The 20730-nt window shown below is 43.2% G+C and overlaps 1 protein-coding gene across 5 annotated transcripts in view; it reads right to left on the bottom strand.

The window, feature by feature from the left end:
* Nucleotides 1–6259: 6259 nt before the first annotated feature.
* The window catches only part of FBRSL1 (fibrosin like 1), a 1250393-nt gene continuing 1235922 nt past the window's right edge, over nt 6260–20730 (bottom strand). For 2 of the 5 annotated variants that reach the window (XM_086942730.1, XM_086942731.1), the window contains exons 16-19: nt 16541–16624; nt 11521–11604; nt 9336–9570; nt 6260–7576 (exon numbers count right to left, since the gene is read on the bottom strand). In XM_086942730.1, the coding sequence (XP_086798856.1) occupies nt 6325–7576; nt 9336–9570; nt 11521–11604; nt 16541–16624 (1655 nt within the window). In that variant the 3' untranslated portion in view covers nt 6260–6324. The remainder of the gene's footprint in view (nt 7577–9335; nt 9571–11520; nt 11605–16540; nt 16625–20730) is intronic. The other 3 variants (XM_086942732.1, XM_086942733.1, XM_086942734.1) reach the window with 3 other exon arrangements.

Genomic DNA, 20730 nt, shown 5'->3' with positions numbered 1-20730 from the left:
AAGAAAATGAGTGAAGTTACAAAAGAGCGAAATGTGTGTTTTGTCAAGTGTTTATGGTTGTATTTGGTGCGTTGATTCCTCCTACTCGTGTGACTCTAAATGATATAATGGTTAGAATTTTGTCTACTTTAGTGGAGCTTTTGGCTACAAATAGTGCAGGTGCGTTAATGAAGAGAATATTGACATTTGTGCAGTTGTGATCCAAAGTAGATTAGCTTAGACAGGCTTCTGGTAAAAGAAGTTGGAGTGTGTTGTGTAATTAAGATGAAGCACTGTTGCACTTTGCGCTTGATAATAGTATGGCTGTTATTTAAAATGTTGATAATATAACTAACATTGCAAAAGAGGTTCATTCTTTGGGAGAAACTGGAGTTTGGGAAACTGTAGGTGGATGGTACAGTAACATTGGTAAGGGGCTTGGTAAGGTGTGTGAATGGTTTGGATGTATTTGTGGTGATTTACTAATGAAAATACAGACATAATTAAATAACTTTTACCATACTAATTCTAGCACTAATATTGAAACTTTAAGTTATTTTATTAAGATGTTTAAAATGTTGCAGTGGCAAGAAGATGATCATGACCAGGCGGAGGAAATCAAACATGGTGATATGAAAGCAGCGATGTTTGATAAATTGAAGGACTTGCACAAGATAAAAGGAAAACTAGGTCCACTTTTATTTTATATGAACGAGCATACTCTACAAGCATGTGTGCATTTCCATTTCAGAAAATCACAAAAATAGAAGCCTCCTTCATGGTGTAGTTTACTGTATTAATACATTGTAATAATGTGCCATCCTTCCAAGGAAGCCAGGCCTAGGCTGTTCCTGTATGTTGCAATTTTCAAGGCCCTTTTCCTGGCGGTGAGTGAAAGCCCATTTTATTCCCTGAACATATTACTGTTTGTTAAGTTACATAAATGTACTGCCATCTCATTAATTTCCTATGCACACCTCTTTATTAAGACGCAGCAAAGCTGGTGTTTACTAGATATATCTAATTGGATGCATCTTGTGTATTTGAAAAGCGATTGGTTTAAAAGACTGTATCTTTGTTAATCTAACTCTATTAGGTCATGTCTCACCATAATGAGTGTGTAGCTTTTCTGCCCAAAACCCAATAAATTATTATATTTTTGGGGTATATGCCAGATATTTTGCAGCTTTCTAATTGAGCAGACACTCCTCTTGTCTGTTATTTGATTTATAATTAGAGCTTTGTGCAATTGTTTTGGAGGCAGTCTTTTGGTATGGGAATTAGTCTTATGAAGACTTGGTCAGACCCGATCATATACCTCGACCCTCGTAATTATTTTAAATAGAGCGTTGACACCGGTATCAATCCATGTTTCTGTAATAAAAAACGTCTATATACCCAACTTCTAGAAATGTTCTCTCAGGCTAGCTTCATCATCCTAGTTCAGACCTATTTTTTGTTTACCTTTTCACTCTAAACATTTGGAACAGATAAACTTTCTTGATCAAATCTCTCTTCCAGTCTGGATTCCGTTCTACTCACTCTATCGAAACGATTTTCCTTTCTGTTGCCATTCAGTGTAGAAACAAATTATCTTATTCAATCTTGCATCTTTAAGAATCAGCACAATAACAGATATTCCAGAATGTCCACTGTTTGATATCTTCTTTTTTTTTTACAGCTATTGTGAAATACTCACCCGGTAGACACTTTAACCTCTGGTAGAACCAGACTATGCCGTAAGCCTCCCATCTTATTCGTTTGGATCGCTCTAGGCCTTTTGACATGGTTGGTCTTCTTTCTCTTCTATTGGCATCTCTTAATTATCTGATTCAAGTCACTCTTCCTTGTTTCTTCTCTGCCTCAGAGGTGAAGTGCACTGTACACATCTATAAGGCACACCAGGGTTCTGTCATGGGTCCACTTACATTCTCCATACACACCAATCCCCCTTACTTCTACTATCTGCTAACATATGTGAAGGTGACTGTGAAATGCTGAATTTGTTTTCCTCCTTTGGTCGTTTCTCTTTACATCTTTATATTTTCTCTATTCGGGTCTGGATGTCAGGTCTCACTCTTAACTTTGAATCCACTAAAACTCTTTCATCCCTTGCCTTTTAGTATGTCTCTGGTAACACTGTTCGGTCTTCCTCTCAGTTTTTGCTGCTCACTCTACATCCCACATGTGCAGTGTAGAGTTTTCCTTCTTCTTTTGTCTGGCCTCCAAACGGAATTCCTTTTCTCGCTCTATTGATTCTGCTACAAATTTAAAGTTATTTAATTTTGGCCTGAAAAGTTTGTCCTGTGCTTCCTTTTGTTAGTCAGCAATATATTTTTACATTATTTTATGCAACACTTGTATTTAAACTTTTCTCTGAACTTTCGCATTTCTACTACTACAGAATTACAATTAAGTGAAATAAAGTGCATGAGATTAGGTTTCTGAAAAGAAGCTTTATCCAAGGCGATTGTTCAGTGATACTGGACTGGTCATCCCAATGCAGGAATGAAGGTAATTGCCAGTTTATTGAAACTTAAAACGGAGGATTTCAAAATAAATGAAAAGGAGAGTAGTAATTGAGCTGCTACCAAGGACAATGTTTGAGAAGCTTACCCAAATATGATTTATAAGGAACATACAAAATTACTCATAACTCAAGAAAGTAAACGTGAGATACGTCCCAATGTGGTTTTAGCAGACGAATAAGGAGGTTTTTAATTCTCAAGAAAATATCTGAGACTAGCCTCTTTGAGGTTCCCTTATAATCAAAATCATATATGAAGGAAAGTTTATCAAATTAATACTAAGGACTGTGAGCCTTACGCAGCCCGATTATCATAGCAAAATACTTTTGAGATTTACCCAGTTAGAGCGATGCAATGTTCTAGGGAGAGATATTCCCCCAATCCAACCTTTTGGAAGACTGCTTGCTATAAAATCCAATATTGCCTACTCAGAGAAGAAACATTAGAGGGAAGCGTAATGCGGCTGACACCTTTCAGTGTAGTACGAAAGAGGCATAAAAGCCAATACGTACGGGTGATAGATTTGAGACCATAAACCTATATAACACAAGCTTTGCAACTTTTTTACCAGGCCCACACAAAAAGTTGGCACATGAGAATTGTTTCATGAAGGCCTTCAAGTCAACTGCTCTTCTGGCCTTCAGATGAAGGGTTATGGAATGGCATGGACCTTAGGCCAAAATCACTAGGTCATGTCTTCTACAACTTTTCCACACATCAGTTACATATCTCACCCAACACACTACAACTCTGAGTGACAGTCACACCAAAACCACACCAATCACAGCTCCCACTTCCAGCTTACTACACGCTCCGCCACATATCTAGTTCAAACATCCATGCCATACTCATCATAGGTCTCATCCAACCAACCACATTGCAGGTCAAGCACCTTCTCTCAACTTCTAAATGTTGATCCTAGACATCAACCACACCCTACAATAGGTCATTTACAAATCTCAATAAGCCTAGGCAGTATCTGTCACAAGTCTCTGCCAAACGGCTGGCCAGACATGAGCTAGGTTGCTCATATAACTTTCCACACCCTCTTGTGTTCTCCTGTATACCACACATTGGTCACATGCTGGCCTTTGAAGACAATGAGACAGATTGGACTGCGTTAGCCACCTTTGTTTGTTTTCTCTCCCTCCCCTGCACGGTTTACCTATTTTTCATGTTGTATTTTTATCTCTGTTTTGCTTCCTTACTGCCTTCCTACTATGTAATGCAATTTTCTTCTGTCTTTACTGTGCGTATGTAAAGCGCTCTGATACCCACGGGTCAAGCTAGTGCTATATAAAACTTTTTAAAATAAAAATAAATAAATAAATAAACAATTTCCTAATGCACATTTTTCAAACCCGGTGAATGGCAAGTTGCGGGATTCATTCTAGACTCAGTCAGACGAGGAGGCTCAAGTTGAGGGGAAGGCACATTAAATCGCTGGATGCGTACAATCCCAGACGTGCCTCCAGCGCTTGGCTGTCGGGCTCCCAAAGCCCCGCTGGGGTTAACAGTCCCGCGGCATCTGCCGATAGGTCGTTAGGCTCAAAGTCAACAAGAGCAGCTTGGACACACAAACACTCAAATTGCCTTTTTCATCGAAAATCAATGCTGTATTTATCTCCTTCGATCGACAAGGAAGCTGAATTAAAATTACAGAGGATGGGGGGAGGAGAGCGATAAGTGGAAGGAAGGAGGCATTGAGGACCAACAGCTTACAGACGGGAAAGGAAGGCAGCTCAAAAATTAATTTAACCAAAATATATTAAACATGGGTATTGACGAACGCTTAAAAAAAAAAAAGAGGGCAGCCAACCTGGGTATACAGCAGGAAATGGGACAAAATGCACATATAAAATTAAAAATAAGAAAAGTTAATAGGACAGCAATTATATCATCTGAGGTAAAACCCGCATCAACAAACATTTCCTTTGGATCTTTTGTGTGCTGTCAATAAAATATAGAATATCTCACATTTTTTTTTCCAACAGTTATATTTTTTGCACCCCTTAATCTCTACGCATCTGGTATACAGAATCCATGAAGAACACTGCACAGTTGAAACACCAGGAATTCGAGTTTAGGGAAAAAATAAATAACAAGAAAATGTCCTTTTTTTGCTGGTCTGCAAAGAATAGCTGAAAGAAAAACAAAAAATAGGGAACATACAAATTAAAAAAAACATGTCAGTCCGGTGTAGGTTTGCAAGAAGTCCTCACCAAGGCAACATTTTTCCAAAAAACTGAACAAATAAAAACGCTATGAAGGCCTTCTTCCTTTTAGAGTTCTTTATATTTGTTCTTCATCAATTTTCCCCAGTATCTGTGTCCCATCTCCACAGTGCTAACTGCATGATTGTTTTTCATCAGAAGTTTGACTTTGCCCTCTTTGCCTCCAACCTCTTTTCTTGTTTTATTCTTTGCCTCGCGCTCTCACATCCCCCATGATACCTGCCTTCCAGATTGTTTTTTGCATAGTTGAAATACATTTTGACCACAGTGAGGGCTGCAAGTTCTTCAGACTGCGACAATGTGTACATTAGAACCGTGTCAAAAATTAAACAGCGTGATTTTGAAACTTTTTTTTGTCATGTTATTATTTTTTTTTATAAAATCTACTACTTAAGAATGTAATATTCAGTATACATTTACAACAGAATATGTACAGTTTTCCATGTTATTTTTTTCATTTAAACAACGAGTTCCCCAAAAAATCCTCTCACATTTCTGCATATTATAAGGCAACAAAAAAACCCTAACAACATTTTGTACATTATTAATATTATTTCATTAATAATAATATATATCTGTAACTCCGGTTCTAAAAGTACCAAGGTAAGTGTGATCAGCCGTCCACAGTGGAACATACTAAACTAGTTTTATAAATAAATCATCAAGACACCCTGGAGCTCATCTTCCTTAATGAGCAAAAAATTATTAACGCAAAACAGAGCTAAAAATCAAAGAAAAGAATCGGATTTTTTTTCCAGTGAATAAAGAGCACCCAAAACAAAATTTCAGATCATTTAAAATATTATTCAAATTTGGGAAAATGTACGAACACTTTTTGTTATAATTGTGATGTCAACACAGAAAAAAATAATTATCTGTTCTGATCATCACCTTTGTAATACACTACTGCTATAAAAGGAAACGACAAATCTGTCCAAATCATTTTATTTTTAACCATAAACCCCATTCTTTTTGAAGATACTTTTTTTTTTTTAATTCTGATCTTGGGTCATGATGCATGTATTCATTGATGCTTGCAAATAAACTTCAGCCACAGGGTTTTGTTGCCATTATTCTCAAGGTAAGTCCAGGTATTATGGATCAGTGCAGGCTGGAAGCAGATCTGTCTGTCCCCGTCATTTGCTGTAATCACGGGGTACGCCTTCTTCAGTGTAACCCGCACTGTGACATCATAACAGGAAGTCCCGCCTCCTTTGTGAAGGTCCCACCATGTGAATTATGGCAGCACCCTTTTACACAGTGACAAGTTCTGTATGAAAGTACCTCGCACCTGCCCCAAAAACAGAACTAAAAAAAAGGCCACAGGGAGCTTTGGACAAACAGATGTCTCTAGTCATAAAAATAAATAAAATATTTTGGCTAGATTCCTCATGTAAGCAATTGTCTGGTTGTCTAAAGTTTGACACTTCCCCCGTCCTTCCACTTAGGGTAAAGAACTGTGCTTGCGTCCTAAAAAAATGAATGTTTGGAAAAAAATGATGCAGTGCATTTTTGCAAAAAAAAAAAAAAAAAGTCTATCTACAGTAAAACAAAAATATTGTTTTTCCGTTTTTTTTCTGAGACTACCTGGCTTCCACTTCTTTTGGGTTCCTGGATGGAGAATAGTCTCTGGATTCAGAGTTTGTGAGTGGGGTAGTCCTTCGAGGGGAGGCGGGCCGAGTGCTGCTGGCGGGTACCAAAGGGGGTGGGGCACTAAGAGCGGCTGTTGGGGGGGTCCTGTTCAAAATCCCATTGTGCATGGCTGAGGAGGGGCTCAGTCTTGGGTAATGCATTGCACTCAGGTGGGGCATGAAGGAGGGGAGGTGGGCCAAATGGCTCTCCATGGGGGATGAGTGCAAGTGGTGCATCCGGGCACGCTCAATCTCATCACGCAAGTGCAAGCGCTCCCGCTCCCTCTCATCAGCTTGCCGCAGTCGCTCCTGCTCGCGGCGTGCCTCCAAGAGGTGCTCATGGTTATAGTCATGGGGCTCCCGGTCTCGGTAGACCCGCTCGTGGTCGTAAAAACCAGCCGCTGTGGCCGGGAACCTGTGCATGGCGTCAGCAGCACGGAGCTGAAAGTCCATCCGGCGCTGAAGGTCAAGGTTCCGGTAAGCATCTCGCAGCTGATCCCTCATTGGGTCCCACGTGAAGCCCGGATGTGGCAGTCGGTCCCGCGCCTGCAACGGGTTCATGCTGAAGAGAGGGTTCATCATCCTTGAGCGGTCTAGGGCATTCATAGCGTTCATCTGGTGGACGTTGCTCATCGACAATGGCATGGCAGCCGCCATGGACTGATGCAACTGCAGTCCATGCAGGGAGGAAGGCGGGGGATGCTCTGCTGTTCTGGGATGATGGGAAGGCTCGGTCCCTCCCACCACAAGAACATCAGACTCCTCCTTGCGTTCCTCCTTCACCTTGACATCGTTTTTGATCTTCAGGAGCTCGTTGGGAAGATCGGGCTTTCTCTCCAAGTCTTTGTTCATTAAGTTGCTGAGCTTAAGGCTCTCGCTGAGGACAGGCTTGCTGTACGGAGAGACAGACTGAATGACCGGCTTGGTGTTGTCCTCCACGAGTCTCTTCTCGTGAATTAGTGGCTCCTTGACTGGGGAGCGACTCTCCTTAATTTTCTGTTCTGTTGGGGTGGGTGCCCGTAACCGCTCAAGGTGGTCCCTCTCCGGCTCCTTGGATCGCTCCCGCTCCACCATACTGCTTAGCCGCAGGGAATCGTTGGAGTTTTGACTATTGCTGCGGATAAGGTTGCTGATTTGATGACTCACAGGAGCAGACGCGGGTGAAGACCGGTTCGAATGATGACGACTTCTATCCATCATATCCCTGTTCCAGGAAAGAGAAAACAATATATCAATTATTTAAGCAGACATTTATTACAACATGATACTAGAATGTTATCTTTAAGATATATTTAAAGTGTATTCTTCAAGGGAGAAGACCTAAGCTAAGAAGCCCAATTGGAATGGAAATAGCAAGGAGTTAAATTCTCTTCCCCTTCACCTCCCCAATCTCTCCACCCACACAGGCATGAAGTCTCTACTTTCGAAGTCAGTTTTTCGTGGCTTGCGTTCAACATCGCCATTATGATTTACACCTTATTAGAAGGGTTGGGACTTCAGATCTCTGGGTTCTCCAGGGGAAAGACTAATTTAAAGAGACAGTTCATTTTAGAACCTAATATCCGCTTCAGGAGATCCATTTACCTTAAGACTTTCCTGTTTTTCATTTTGATTCTGGCAAATGCTTGGGTCAAGAAACTCGCCTGTCTCATTTACTGGACAGACCCAAGTGCAACTGTGCCTGTATGAGTGGAGTAGCTCAGAGTTACATGCACCTGGGCACAGGATGGCCCCCACTGGATTAAAGAGAACACTGACGAATCGTATGGACTCATCGCTTCAAAGACTTGACCAGTGAATTCCAATCTTAATTATGATGTCTTAACGACCTGTGTCAATGAATAAGTGCATGTCTTATTACTTCAGTGGCAATGAGGATACAACGTCAACACTACCATGATCCTCTCTTCGTCTTGCGCAGAATGAGAATGAAAACAAAGCAATTCTTGGTTTTGCAATATACCATGATGGAGCCCTAAAACTGTGTGGTATTCCAAACAACACGAAGCCACTTGCAGCCCTACCCCATGAGAAGTCCCCGCAGAACCAAGGCCAAAAGCTGAAGGCACCAATATGTACATTTACATAAAGAAGCATTTAATTTTCAGCTGCCAGGAGTCTTGGGAAAAGTTATGAAGGTTCGATGTACAAAAAGTCCAAGTACGGGACTGTGCACCAAATGTGGACGTGCCAATGGAGAAACAGACCTTTTAACAGGACATTAATCCACACAGGTTTGCCGGGGCTGAGGTGGCATATGCCACAGGCGGCATGCACTCCTGACACTGCATACTCTAGCCTGGGCCTAGGGGCCTTTAAAAGTCAGAGGCATGCTGACCTATCTTTGATGTCATTGGAATGTCCACCTCTGGTCAGTTGCGGTTCCCCCATTAGGGCGGAGGAGTGTAGCCCCACTGCTGTGAGCACAGCAAAGTCAATTATGAAAAATAAAATGGTAATAAAACAATTTTAGCATGAGTTTTTTTCATCCTCCAGGCTGTCAGTCAAGCTGGGTCTTAGCAGGGCAGGGCTCCCTGGACAGCAGCTGCAGCAGGAGTTGTGAGCACTACAAGTGCACGTCTGTTTGTCTGGCCAGCCCGACATGCGCACTTGGATCTCTCCAACCCGAGCTGTGCTGCACAGTCAGGTGGAGGACAGGCACAGCCTCCCAGGCCTTGAGTGAGCACCAAACCAGCCCGCTTCAACCAATCCCGGCGCCTCTGCCATGCTGGGTTAATAGTATTACCAGCATGAGAGCAGATTCTGGACTGGAGTAGGGGAGCGCACTAAAGTCTGGCAGCCTGTGCACCAGCCCATGGACTGCCAGGACAGGAGCAGAGCATTGAGGCATCGGCCGGTTGGCAAGTACCCTTTCGAATTTTTGGGCCATTCTTCCCCTCCCCCCGCTGCCTCACCACTATCATTTGACAGCAGCCGCCACTGCTTCTGAGCCAAAGCCATACCTGTCTTTGTCACGTTCATCTTTACTCATGGAGAGATCCCGTTTCTCTGGCTCTCGGTCCCGATCTCTGTCGTGATTGGTCGCGGACGAGCAGCGTTCAGACTCGGTGGGCTTGGGCCACTGTGGTGGTGTTGGGAAGGAAGACGGCGTTCGGTGGAGCCGGTTCCAGGGCTCCTGCGGGTTGGTGAAGCTCTGAAGGGTCGGCCCTTCCTTGTGAGTAAACAGGCTGTTGTGAGCTGCGAGGGAACAAAAAGAAACAAAGTATATTAAAAGCAATGAAGGTATGCTTTGAATACTATTTATTAACATTTATTATTTTTACTTGGGTGGTAAAGAGACATGTCTGCAAGTTATCTCAGCTTGAGCTGTCTCTGCATACAGTATTGGCCAGGACTTCTTCAAGCCCAGCCCAAAGTAACATCTAAACTAGCAGCTGTGCCCCCCCCAATCAGAGTTGTACAGTTCACTACACACTGATTCTCATCTTTCGGAGGGCACCCTAACTTCATGGGCAAATCTCTAACCCATAAAATGAGCTTGGGAAATAAAATGCGTTCTGATTGGCCAATGAGGCTCTCTCAGCCCAGGAAGGTACCAAAACACAAATGCATATGTGACACCGTCCGTCCACTCACCCCACTTTGCGGAAAATCTTTACACTGGTATTGAATTTTTTTTTTTAACCTTAGATCAAGATCAGCTACAGAGAATTGTTAAGTTTCTTTTAATCATATAGCTCAATATTAAGACACCAAGCGGACAAGAGGACGTGATGGCTCCAGTAGGACACCCCCGTGTTTTCTACCAGGTTGCCTATTTCCTGGGTATCAGCTGCGTCTTCTCTTCTCTGCCCCCAAGACTTGGGGCATTGATTCCTACTTTAAGGGGGTCAGTCCACCAACTCCTACCCTCAACAAATCTATATTTATATGAAATTACACAAAACAATCATTTTGAGTGTCCAAACTGCTATCTAATAATGTGATACTTTTAGGTCAAACGTGGGGAAAAAGTAAGAAATGGAAAAAGTGCAAAAATAGGAAGGGGGGAAAAGTTCGAAAAAGATGGGCAGAGTTGGGGCAACAAAGTAAAAGGCCCTTGAAAGAACCAGGGTGAGGGACAGTGATGGGGAAGTCCTTAAGCTAAGGTCTGGGTATTGATTTGGTTAGATTTTGGGATAAGGGCTAAGGTCAGGTTCGGAAGCTAAGGTAGCGGTTAGAGTAAGAGTTTGGGATAGTTTGGAGTGAACATAAAAACATAGGTATTGTTTAGGGTTAATGATAAACTGACTGTGGAACTAAACTAGGGCAGAGCAAAGTTAGCTTAAAGCTGCAGTTAGGGTTAAGGGTATGTATGGGGTAGGGTTAGGAGGTCTCACTTCAGGTTTACACTTAGGAGTCCGAGGATATCAGTGTAGTTAATGTAAGGATTAAGGGGTAGGATTTACAATTTAAAAGAACCTAAATTTAAAGAAAATTTACATTTCTAACAAAATTCTTAATAAGCTGAACTTCTCAATTAAGGTCTTCTAACTTCTCACTTTGAACTAGATTTGTCTGGCCAATGGTAGTCATTTTTCCCAACATGCCTGATCTTTCTGTCATGACAAGATGCAAAAAGTGTAGCGGGACGCTGCGTTTATCGTATTATCTCACGTAAAACTCAGCATTATTTAAAGAATGTCAATGACAGCGAATAAAGGCACTGGATGCATCAGCTTTAATAATGAAACTATCATTCTTGATAACAAATAATGTGAATGTTCCCTCACTAAAAATCATCCCCCAAAAATTAAGGGATCTTAATACTAATATCTCCTGTGTATGGAAGGTGTCACGACCTGGCTGCATTCACAAAGCCTCTTTGAGCTGCTACGACTAAGAGCATCTTTCTGGTTCTGGTAGCACATCACCTTAGAAAATAGAAACCAAGCTCAAACACTCATCCACGCGCCTTTAGAGACGCGTGCTGATTTAAGTCCGGGGGGACGCGTAGGATGCGCGTCACTGGCGTATTCGTGCGCCAGCGTTCTCCAATGGCTACAGTCCAGTGGAGACAGATTGATGGGGAAGGGAAGCAGTGACACAGTCTTGCCCCCTGGTTCTAAAACCTGACCGACCAATCAGAACGCAGGGGTTTCTCAAGCCCAGTTTCTGTTTAAAGGGCAGAACCCAGCCAGTACTTACATAGAGCATGACTGCCTAATCCTCCGAACGCACTGGTGCCTAAACTCCCAAGGCCGCTGTAGGCACCGGACCTGCTAAGGGAATCTGGAAAGGCAAACAGGGAGCAGGGATTTAGCAGGCGTTCATCTAAGAGTACTGGAGAATTAAATAATCCCTTCCCACCTCCCTCAAGGACCCCACCCGTAAAGATTCCACCACCTCCAATCATCTACTACATTAAGCCCTCTGTTGTCCTTAGCTCTTGTGGGGAAGACCCAAATTTTGATGAGCATTTCAAGGGAGAATATGCCCTACGTTTGCTCCAAGGACCTGGGGTGGCACCAGTTCAGGGCCAGAAGGGAGGGAGATAGAGGAAACTCGAAGGATTATGCACCATGTAGGCCCTACAGGCCTACAAATAACACCCACCAGTCTTCAACGCACAACAAGCTCATGCATAAACCACACAAGACCTTCACGCAGAAACAAGCAAACCATCACATGCCCCCAGAGACTTTCAAAAAGATGTCAACAATACACAGGTCGCCATGTAGCCACAAACAGACCCCGACGCAATCCTAGTCATCAGCCAACATAGAATCCTCAAGTAGCTCTCACAAGACCACAAATTGCAGTAGAACAAATGCTCACACACTCCTGCAATTCAAACAGCCATCACCAGCTCCACGTGTGGCTTCTAACACACCCTAAATTAGCCCCAACATATATTTATGCAGCCCATAATGTGTATACAGTCCCCCCTTCAGTCATTGCAATACATGTCTGCAAAGACACAATACTCGCTCAAACATCCATTCGAACATTAACCTAAACTCATATTCAGACCCAAAGGACCACCAAAGAGTTGTTAAGAGATTTACTGTCAGCCGCAAACAGATCGTAGTCAAGCATGCAACAGGCACTGCGATAACCTCAGCGAAGGCTTACAGAAACCCCACCAGATGTGCAGACAGACTAAAGCAAACCATCAGGGGCTTCCCCAAAACTGAGCACATGGATGTTGAAAGACCCCACACAGCCCCTTAATGTCCTGAAGAGTGAACATATGTTGTTCGCACAACCATAGAAAGTGCACTTCAAGCCTTCTCTCGGCTCCAGGGTAACTTAATGTAGAGCTTCACCCCTACATAGTGCAGAGCTTCCCCTACATAGTGCAGAGCTTCCCCTACATAGTGCAGAGCTTCCCCTACATAGTGCAGAGCTTCCCCTACATAGTGCAGAGCTTCCCCTACATAGTGCAGAGCTTCCCCTACATAGTGCAGAGCTTCCCCTACATAGTGCAGAGCTTCCCCTTCATATTCCTGCTTATGCTCTAGAGTGCGCTTTGGAAATACCTGCCACCTAAAAGAGTCACTGGCTGCCTTATGAAACAATACAGGTGCTAGGCAAGAAGACCTCTTCATGAGGGATGGACATGAATGATTCCAGCGCTCTGCCATACATTTTAGGGTTTACTCCCTCTGAATGTTCACAGGAGGGCCACGTCCTCTCTTCCACAATTGAACTGGAGCCTCTCGGCAATTATATAGGGCCATGTCGTCTGGACCACAGGAGGACTATGTCCTGGCGACCAGGGCATGGCAGATGCGATCTCAGTTACAGAAAGGCCCAGCCATTGTAGCCACAAGAAGGCCATGCCAAGTCTGCCACAGAGGAACCAGGTTAGATCAACCACGCAAGGCGACACCATTTTTGCACATTGAAGACTTTCAAAGAAAGAGTGGGATCAGAAGACCACACAGTAGCACTTTCCTACTCAGAGAAGAGCGACAGAAAGTTCACCACATATGACAGCACATCTGGTTGCAGGAGCAGCCCGTACAGGTAAAAGCGGTGAGGCGGGGTTTCAACAGACAACGCTGAGGTGAAATTAAATAAATTAATTTTACCTTGTCGTCTGTTGAATCCTCCCCTCCCGCCACCCGCCCCACCTGGTTGGAGTGAATTTTGTTATGTTCACATCTTTGTGGCTGGGACTGCAGCCACAGTTAGCCACTGAAAACTTAAATAAGGATATGCAAGCAAATGTTGTCAAATGTCCAATGGAAGATCTGTTCTCAAAGTTTACCATGCATTGAGCGTTACTATACAGCCCTCCATGCATCTCAATTGGTTTATCTTTGGCCCAGACAGGATGATCCCCCACTATGGGTTCTCATTGAAAGACAAACTGTACAGGCAACTTCCGGTGTGCAAATGTTTTACACTCATAAATTACCTGCTTTACAAACTTCCAACACTATTATTCAAACAAGGCTTTAGATTTAGATACATGCCCACAAACTCCTCGAGTAAACCGAGACTACATGGAAAGGCCCCCATATGGCATTACGCCGATATTAGAATAGGTAACCCGACTATTTCGTGGGATATATAAGAGAGAGCAGGTATTTTAACGTTGGATCCCTTACACACTTTAGAAGGTGAGCTGAAAGCCTTTGAAATGCTTCAGATAGAATTTCAACTCCTACCTCCAAAGAGGGGAAATACTTACATCTAAAACAAGCCTCATTTCATAGACTCCGACCATATCCTTGGATAGTTGAGGATTCCCCAGTGTTACAAGACTTAACAATTTGGGGGGAATTCAACGTTGCAGTGTCTGCATTTTATAATCTCATAGCGCATAATTGACACTCTTACCCATTACTACCACATCTTCACGTCAAATTGGGGTTAATTACTGTAGCTTTTTCCGATGAGGAATGGGAGGTAATATGAACATGTATAAGGGAATCCGAGACCAGAATGAAATGTACTCTCTTCAAAATTCTTCATAACTGGTACCTGTCACCACAAAAACTCTAGACAGCAGGTTTACTGCACCAATCTACCTGCTGGAGGTGCCCACAGGAGGACTGCGATATACTACACATTTTATTCCGATGTCCAATTTTGAAGGAATATTGGTCTTCCATAACTGCCTCTCTACACAGAGCTATACAAGCGTCCATTCGTTTAACAGGAAAATTAGTTCTATCACATGATGTTACTGAACTCCCAAATCTAACAAACCATACAAAATGATTGACAGCTATTGCACTCACCGTGGGAAACATTTGTATATTAATGCATTGGAGAATGCCACAATGCCATAAACATGATGAATGGCTTATTGAAAGGTATAAAATAGCGTCATATGTAAAACTCCTTCATAGATTGCAGGACAATGTTGGAACTTTCATCCAAATTTGGAACCCTTTTCTAGCTAATAAATATTCTATGTCTGGTAATATTTCTGGTAAGATTTCAGATTTTTTCCCCCTAGTGTATCTGGTCTAGTAAGCACAAACCATTATTTTTTTGTTCAGCTACCTTTAATACTCCACTTTTTACCACAACGTTTAATTACAAGTCATAGGTATAAACAGTCATCAGATAGATTTCTGCCGTTATCCAGTATACCCTCTCTGTGATGGTTGCATTTCCCATTAAATTGGGTATATCAGAAGAAACCTTAAATAGCCCCAATTTCCAAGAAGAACAGTTTACTATTACCTTTAACACTAGACATTGCATTTTTCCACACTTCTTTGGCAAATAACTCCTACCCACAACTGTAAATTCAGGATGCACCGAGTTGTGTTTATCTAGCCAAAATGTATCTTTTAAAATTTTTAAATTCACTGACTAGGCATCATACACAATGTTTGCTAATATTTTTTTAAAGAAAGATTCAATGGTCAGGGCAATTTCTGGGCAGCCAAGTCCCTCTGAAAGTCTGAAAGCTTGATGCATATCTGCCCTTTCAGAGGCAACACTTTTCAAGGAAACACTAAATTTCTAATAAATAGTCCAACCAATGCATCATGGGGTGGAACTGAGCCCCAGACATCCTACGTAACATCCATTAAAAGACTGATTTGCCCCTATGTCCAGCTACAACTATGAATCTACAACCAGTCATCAACAACCCTTTGGGTTCTCTGAGCTCGATGTCAGATCAACCAGAACTGGCTAGGAACCCCAACACCTAAACGTTGATTTGGGATACATTTTGGGCTAATCAGGCAGAAATTGAGGTGGGGGCTACGAATAATACAGATGTACAAAAGCTGCCAGTTGCAAGCATCATAGAGAATAACCCTTTTTATAAAGGCACAGGGGATAGGGTTCAGCCAAACCAACACAAGAATTCTTATTATTGTATTATTGTGTGACCGATTAACTTTAGCACTTTGATTCGAAACAGTTGTTTCCAATGTGATTTTTGGACCAAATCTATCTGACGTTGTATCTGATCCAATGCATGACAAACTATATTAACTAATTTCACTAGTATTTTATGTGCATTTTATTAAATATTTATGAGATTCTAAATATCGCAGTTGGAGCATAATTGGTTATTTTTTGACATTTAAGTTATAGCTGTTGTTCTTAGGAATATAATTAAACATTCACATAATGAAAGTTTGGATGTTAACAAGTCCAGGAGGAAAAAGTTTGCATTGGTCTGTCAGTTGCAGGGCCAGAGCACAGCCTGCCCTTCACAGAGAGCTACCCCGGACTGTGTATTTCTATGGCATCACAAATCAGGCCTGTCTAGCTTCCTTGTATGTGACATGAAGGGCCACCGGAGTCTGCAGTCCCTGGAATCTGCGAAAGCAAGGTTTAGCCCTTACCTACCACACGGCCACCTTTGTTGGCAACCAACCCAGATATGTTGGCAAAGTCGAACATGTAACTGAAGACGCTTCAGACAGTAGGAGTTATAGACTAAGGGAGGTCTTGTTGCTTAATCAGGCTGGGATGGGTAGAATTAATGGGCAGTTTTAATCTGCTATCAACATATCTGCATCCATCGCCTTAATACTCTGGCATTCCGAATTGACGGCTATTTCTCAGAGTGGCCTCGACACACACAAGGTGGGTAAAGATGCAAACGTAGAGCAGTGGTGCAGCGGCTGGCAACATCTTTCACAACTAGGTAGACACTTCCGCAGACTGGCACTCTGTAGCACATCAACTGGTCAACAGGTGAAACCAAAGGGCGCAGTAAGAGGGAAGGCACTGTACTTACGCCTACCTGCCAGGTGGCCGGTGGGAAGGAAGCCACTGTGGTGCGACGAGGGTCCGTAGGGGGATGCCGTGGGATGAGAAGACCCTGGAAAAGAGGAAAGAAGAGAGTTAGTGTGGCCGTAGCTTGTCACGGTGAACCCCACACTGCCGCCCTGTGACTTTGAGGAAGAACTGCAGGTCAGAGAGCAGAACACAGCAAAGCATAAGGAATCAGGTTGTTACCACTTGGCTAATCACTTGACCTTCACCACAAGGCTTGGCCTGCACCACAAGGATTGACCTTCACCACAAGGCTTGACCTGCACCACAAGGATTGACCTTCACCACAAGGCTTGGCCTGCACCACAAGGCCACCCCTTCACACCAAAGATGGCATTCAGTCAATTAACATGGATTCGAAGGAAAAGTTTCGGTGGCTCAGCACTTGTGTTACGTGAACAATGGCAGGAAAAATCTACTGTTCATTTCAGGTTTTTTCAGGTCGAGGTATTTTTTGCACCTACTGGTCCCTTCTGGCAAGTGAACATAACCTGGAATGGAGCAGGTGCTCTGTTCATTCAGAAAGTGAATGAACAATAAAGATGCCATTAAATCTTGTTTTTATCTTGACACATTTGCTGTCTATTCAAGGAACAGGGTCAAATGTCAGTTTGTCTTTTTCCTAATTGCTGCTTGGAACATTTCGTTTATTTTTCTTTCTTTATTACAGTTAGAGGTTTTTGTCCAGGGAGCTGTGACAATCATTGTGAGACAAAGGATGTGAGATGGCAGTTCTTTTTACTAACACAACATTAAAATAGCTTGTAAATGAATAGTACAAATATTTCAAAATATATCAGGAAGCACGAAAGCACATTTTTTTTGCATTTGAGAAGTGTGATCCAAAGACCTAAACAGGATCAGAACACTTTACCTGGTGATGTGTGAATGACAAATATTTACTCAATATTTACTCAATCTCCAAACATTGCTTGTACACTATATAGTTTTTCAGTAAAATCGCATACAGGGGGAAATTTTGGGGTCATTTCATTGTAAAATCTGCTGATTGCAAATGGCGGTGTACTACCACTTCATGCTTTAGGTATGCATTTATTAAAAGTGATAGGTTTTAAATGTAAATTAAGAAACTTGACTGCCCCCACCCTGATAACAATGCTGTTAATGAACAAAGAGACAAGTCGGGGAGTCAGGTACATCCTACATGTGGCAAGATTTCTATTCTATATGGAGCAAACGTTTAGTCTGTTAAATCGAACAAAAGAGTTGTGTGTACAGCAGACCTGCTGAACCTGCATGTTTCAAGGTGCACTCATGTGGGGTAAGGAAACAAAGGATGGCTCAGTGAATTGAAATATTTCCCCAGGATCACATCACTTGAAACCAATTTATGGGTCAAGGGCATTACAATTAGGTTGAGTAGATCATTTAAGTCACTAGACCTGCATGTCGAGTAACATTTTTATGATTTTTTGAGGCCCGAGTGGTAATGTGAAATAGGTTCCAGTGATGTGGTGCTGTACGTTAAGAGGATACGAAGGTCTGGTCCTTAAACAGGCAGTGGAAGCAAACTCCGTAGCTGAAGAGCAGGGGTGCAAACCCCCTGTGATCTGCAGGTACACACAGTTCTCCGAAGGCAGCTCTCCACCAAATAAACCAGCTTCCTGAATTAGCCTCAGAGAATTCCGTCTTAACCCTTTGCATGCTGATGACGAACCCCAGCCGTCATGCACTACGGTGCTCGTGTGCTGATGACGGCTGGGGTTCGTCATGGCCCGCCCCTGTTCATTTGTTTACAGCACAGGGGCGGAAACGGGCCAGCAGTGAAGGGGTTAACCGCATCATTGCTACAGCACATTCCCGTGCTGTGCTGCAATTTTAAAAATCCCTTGTTATGTGACAAGGTCAACTCGTCAAACGCACAGCGCAGGTAACACCCATGACGAGTTGACCTTGTCACAAGCATCGAAGGGGTTAAAGACCAGCTCTCTTCCAACTACAGTAGCTCAGACCATTGGGTGATAGCTGGAATCTCACTGCGGAGACGTACACGGGCCGTGAGCACGAATCCTGCAGGGCAGACTCAACCGCCAATGGGAGGTAATCCGAGTAGTGATTATTTAATTCAATCTTAACTACTATGTATTGTACATCTTTACCTTCAATGATTGATGGTAACTGATTTTATAACTATGTACTCTCCTTTCTTTGAATGAATTGTTATTTACTGATTGTATAAGAGGGGAATACGTTTTATCCTGTTGTGTTTTAAATTTGTTCTTAATTCTTTTAAAAAACAATATGGAAAATGCTTTTATATTTTTATATCGAAATAAAGCTTTGATGATGGTAATCCGAGTACAATAAAAGTGGGTAAAAGTAACTTCGGATATTTACAGTCACTCAAAATGGCAGAGGTGTGACATTCAGTGTTTATCATAAAACAAGCTACTACAATTATAAATTCACATCCAAGGTCCTCTCCTCATTTTGCTGATGCATTGAAGAACCACTTGAGCATGTAGTCATAAACTCCAAAGTAGAACTAACCACCCTAGTGGGATTCGATTCCTCAGAATGAACAAAACTCACTTCGGCTTGTGGTAGAGGAGGGATACAACAGGAAACAGGGTTGATGAACTGGGGTGACAAGATTATATACTGCTTGACCAACTCTACTGCAGAACTACACCAAGAATCTGTGGGGTCGGCCATCTCCAGGCATGTGCCTGGAACAATGACAGTTCGAGAGGCAGCAAGAGGGGGGCTTGTTTAAGAATGAAGGGGCGTGTTTAAGAGTGAGGGGGTTCGCGGTGGACCCCATCAGTCTGATCACACAAGAGAGGTTAGTAGAACAGGGACCACTGTGTTGGATTTAAAAGAAAAGGAGTTACTTACAGTGCTTCGAAGCGCAAGGCTGGTGGCAATAAGCACTACATAAACACAATATTACTGTTTTTACTATCAATTGATTATTCTGGACACAGATGTGAACTCACAAGAATGGGTGGGGAAAAATCTGTGCTGGCACTCACAGTGCCAACTGGGACTATTTCTAAATATGATACAGCACTTGCCAGCATGCAACGGACTGAAGTACACAAACCCTTCATCTATCCAGAATCCAGGGGGTGCGTAATGGATGGAGATGCCGCTGGTCTCGACAGCTTACAAACTCCTCCAAGCACCAGGCAGCTGATAAAGCCGAAAATATATAATAAGACGCCCAGCCACCTCTCGCGAGCCTGTCAGGTAGTTATTAAGTATGGCCACTGCCAGCCATGCCGGCATCTGTCTCGCAGACAGCAGGTGCGCGATAAGGGCCATCTCTGGGACTAACAAGGATGCTCGTCGGAGGCGGCGGCGCGCGCCGGCGGTGCACTTGTTCGATAAGGTGAGAGGGATGCCTGTGATATGGAAGGCTGCAGGTGGATCCATCTCTCGGCAGCAGTTTGCTCTGCAGCCCCCAGATAGTATCCTGCTCCCCGTTGCACGTGGGTAGCCAGGGTGATTAATCGGCACAGACGGCGCGCGGCCACCAATCTCCGCCAGATACGAAGGATGCAATTCATTTGCCTTCTTTAATATCCGTCTGCTCAGGGGCTGGTGGCTGACTTATGGACTGTGGAAACTAGAGTCCCGAGTGTGGCGCAACCTCCCCGCTTGACAACACAGTGTGATCTCTGCAAATCACTGTCTCCCCGCTCCTTTTCTGGAGACGCAGCACTGAGTGTTGAATCACAGGCACAAATATGGTGACAATCACATAGAGATGCTGCAACATGCACCTCCAGACAACACATGGCATCCGATTTCACGCGAAACATACAGACCAGGTCTGCCTCAGATGACTCTACCTCAGTTCAGAAAAAAACACAAAATGGTGAATACGAGAACATCAGGCTGATAACCAGGTACTTCGGTGCAGCCACAAAACATCTTATGAAATTAGACAACAAAACCAACTGGAAAAGGGAAGAATGGCCAAGGAAACAGCACATGAAGACAGGGAAAGTGGCAGTATTACTGGTGAGTGGAGTAAGCAGGGGACATTTAGTAAAGGAAAGAGTCATTTGTATTCTGGGCCAGACAGGCCTTTAATTCCACTGGGCATTTCCCTGGTGGGCTGGAGCCCTTTGAGGCTGGTTTTGAAAGCCCAAAGCAGTTTCTGGTGCCTCTGACACTCTCCCC

This window comes from Lissotriton vulgaris, chromosome 11, assembly GCF_964263255.1.
Source record: "Lissotriton vulgaris chromosome 11, aLisVul1.2, whole genome shotgun sequence".
In the NCBI taxonomy this organism is placed as follows: Eukaryota; Metazoa; Chordata; class Amphibia; order Caudata; family Salamandridae; genus Lissotriton; species Lissotriton vulgaris.
This window is presented reverse-complemented; position numbering and strand designations above follow the sequence as displayed.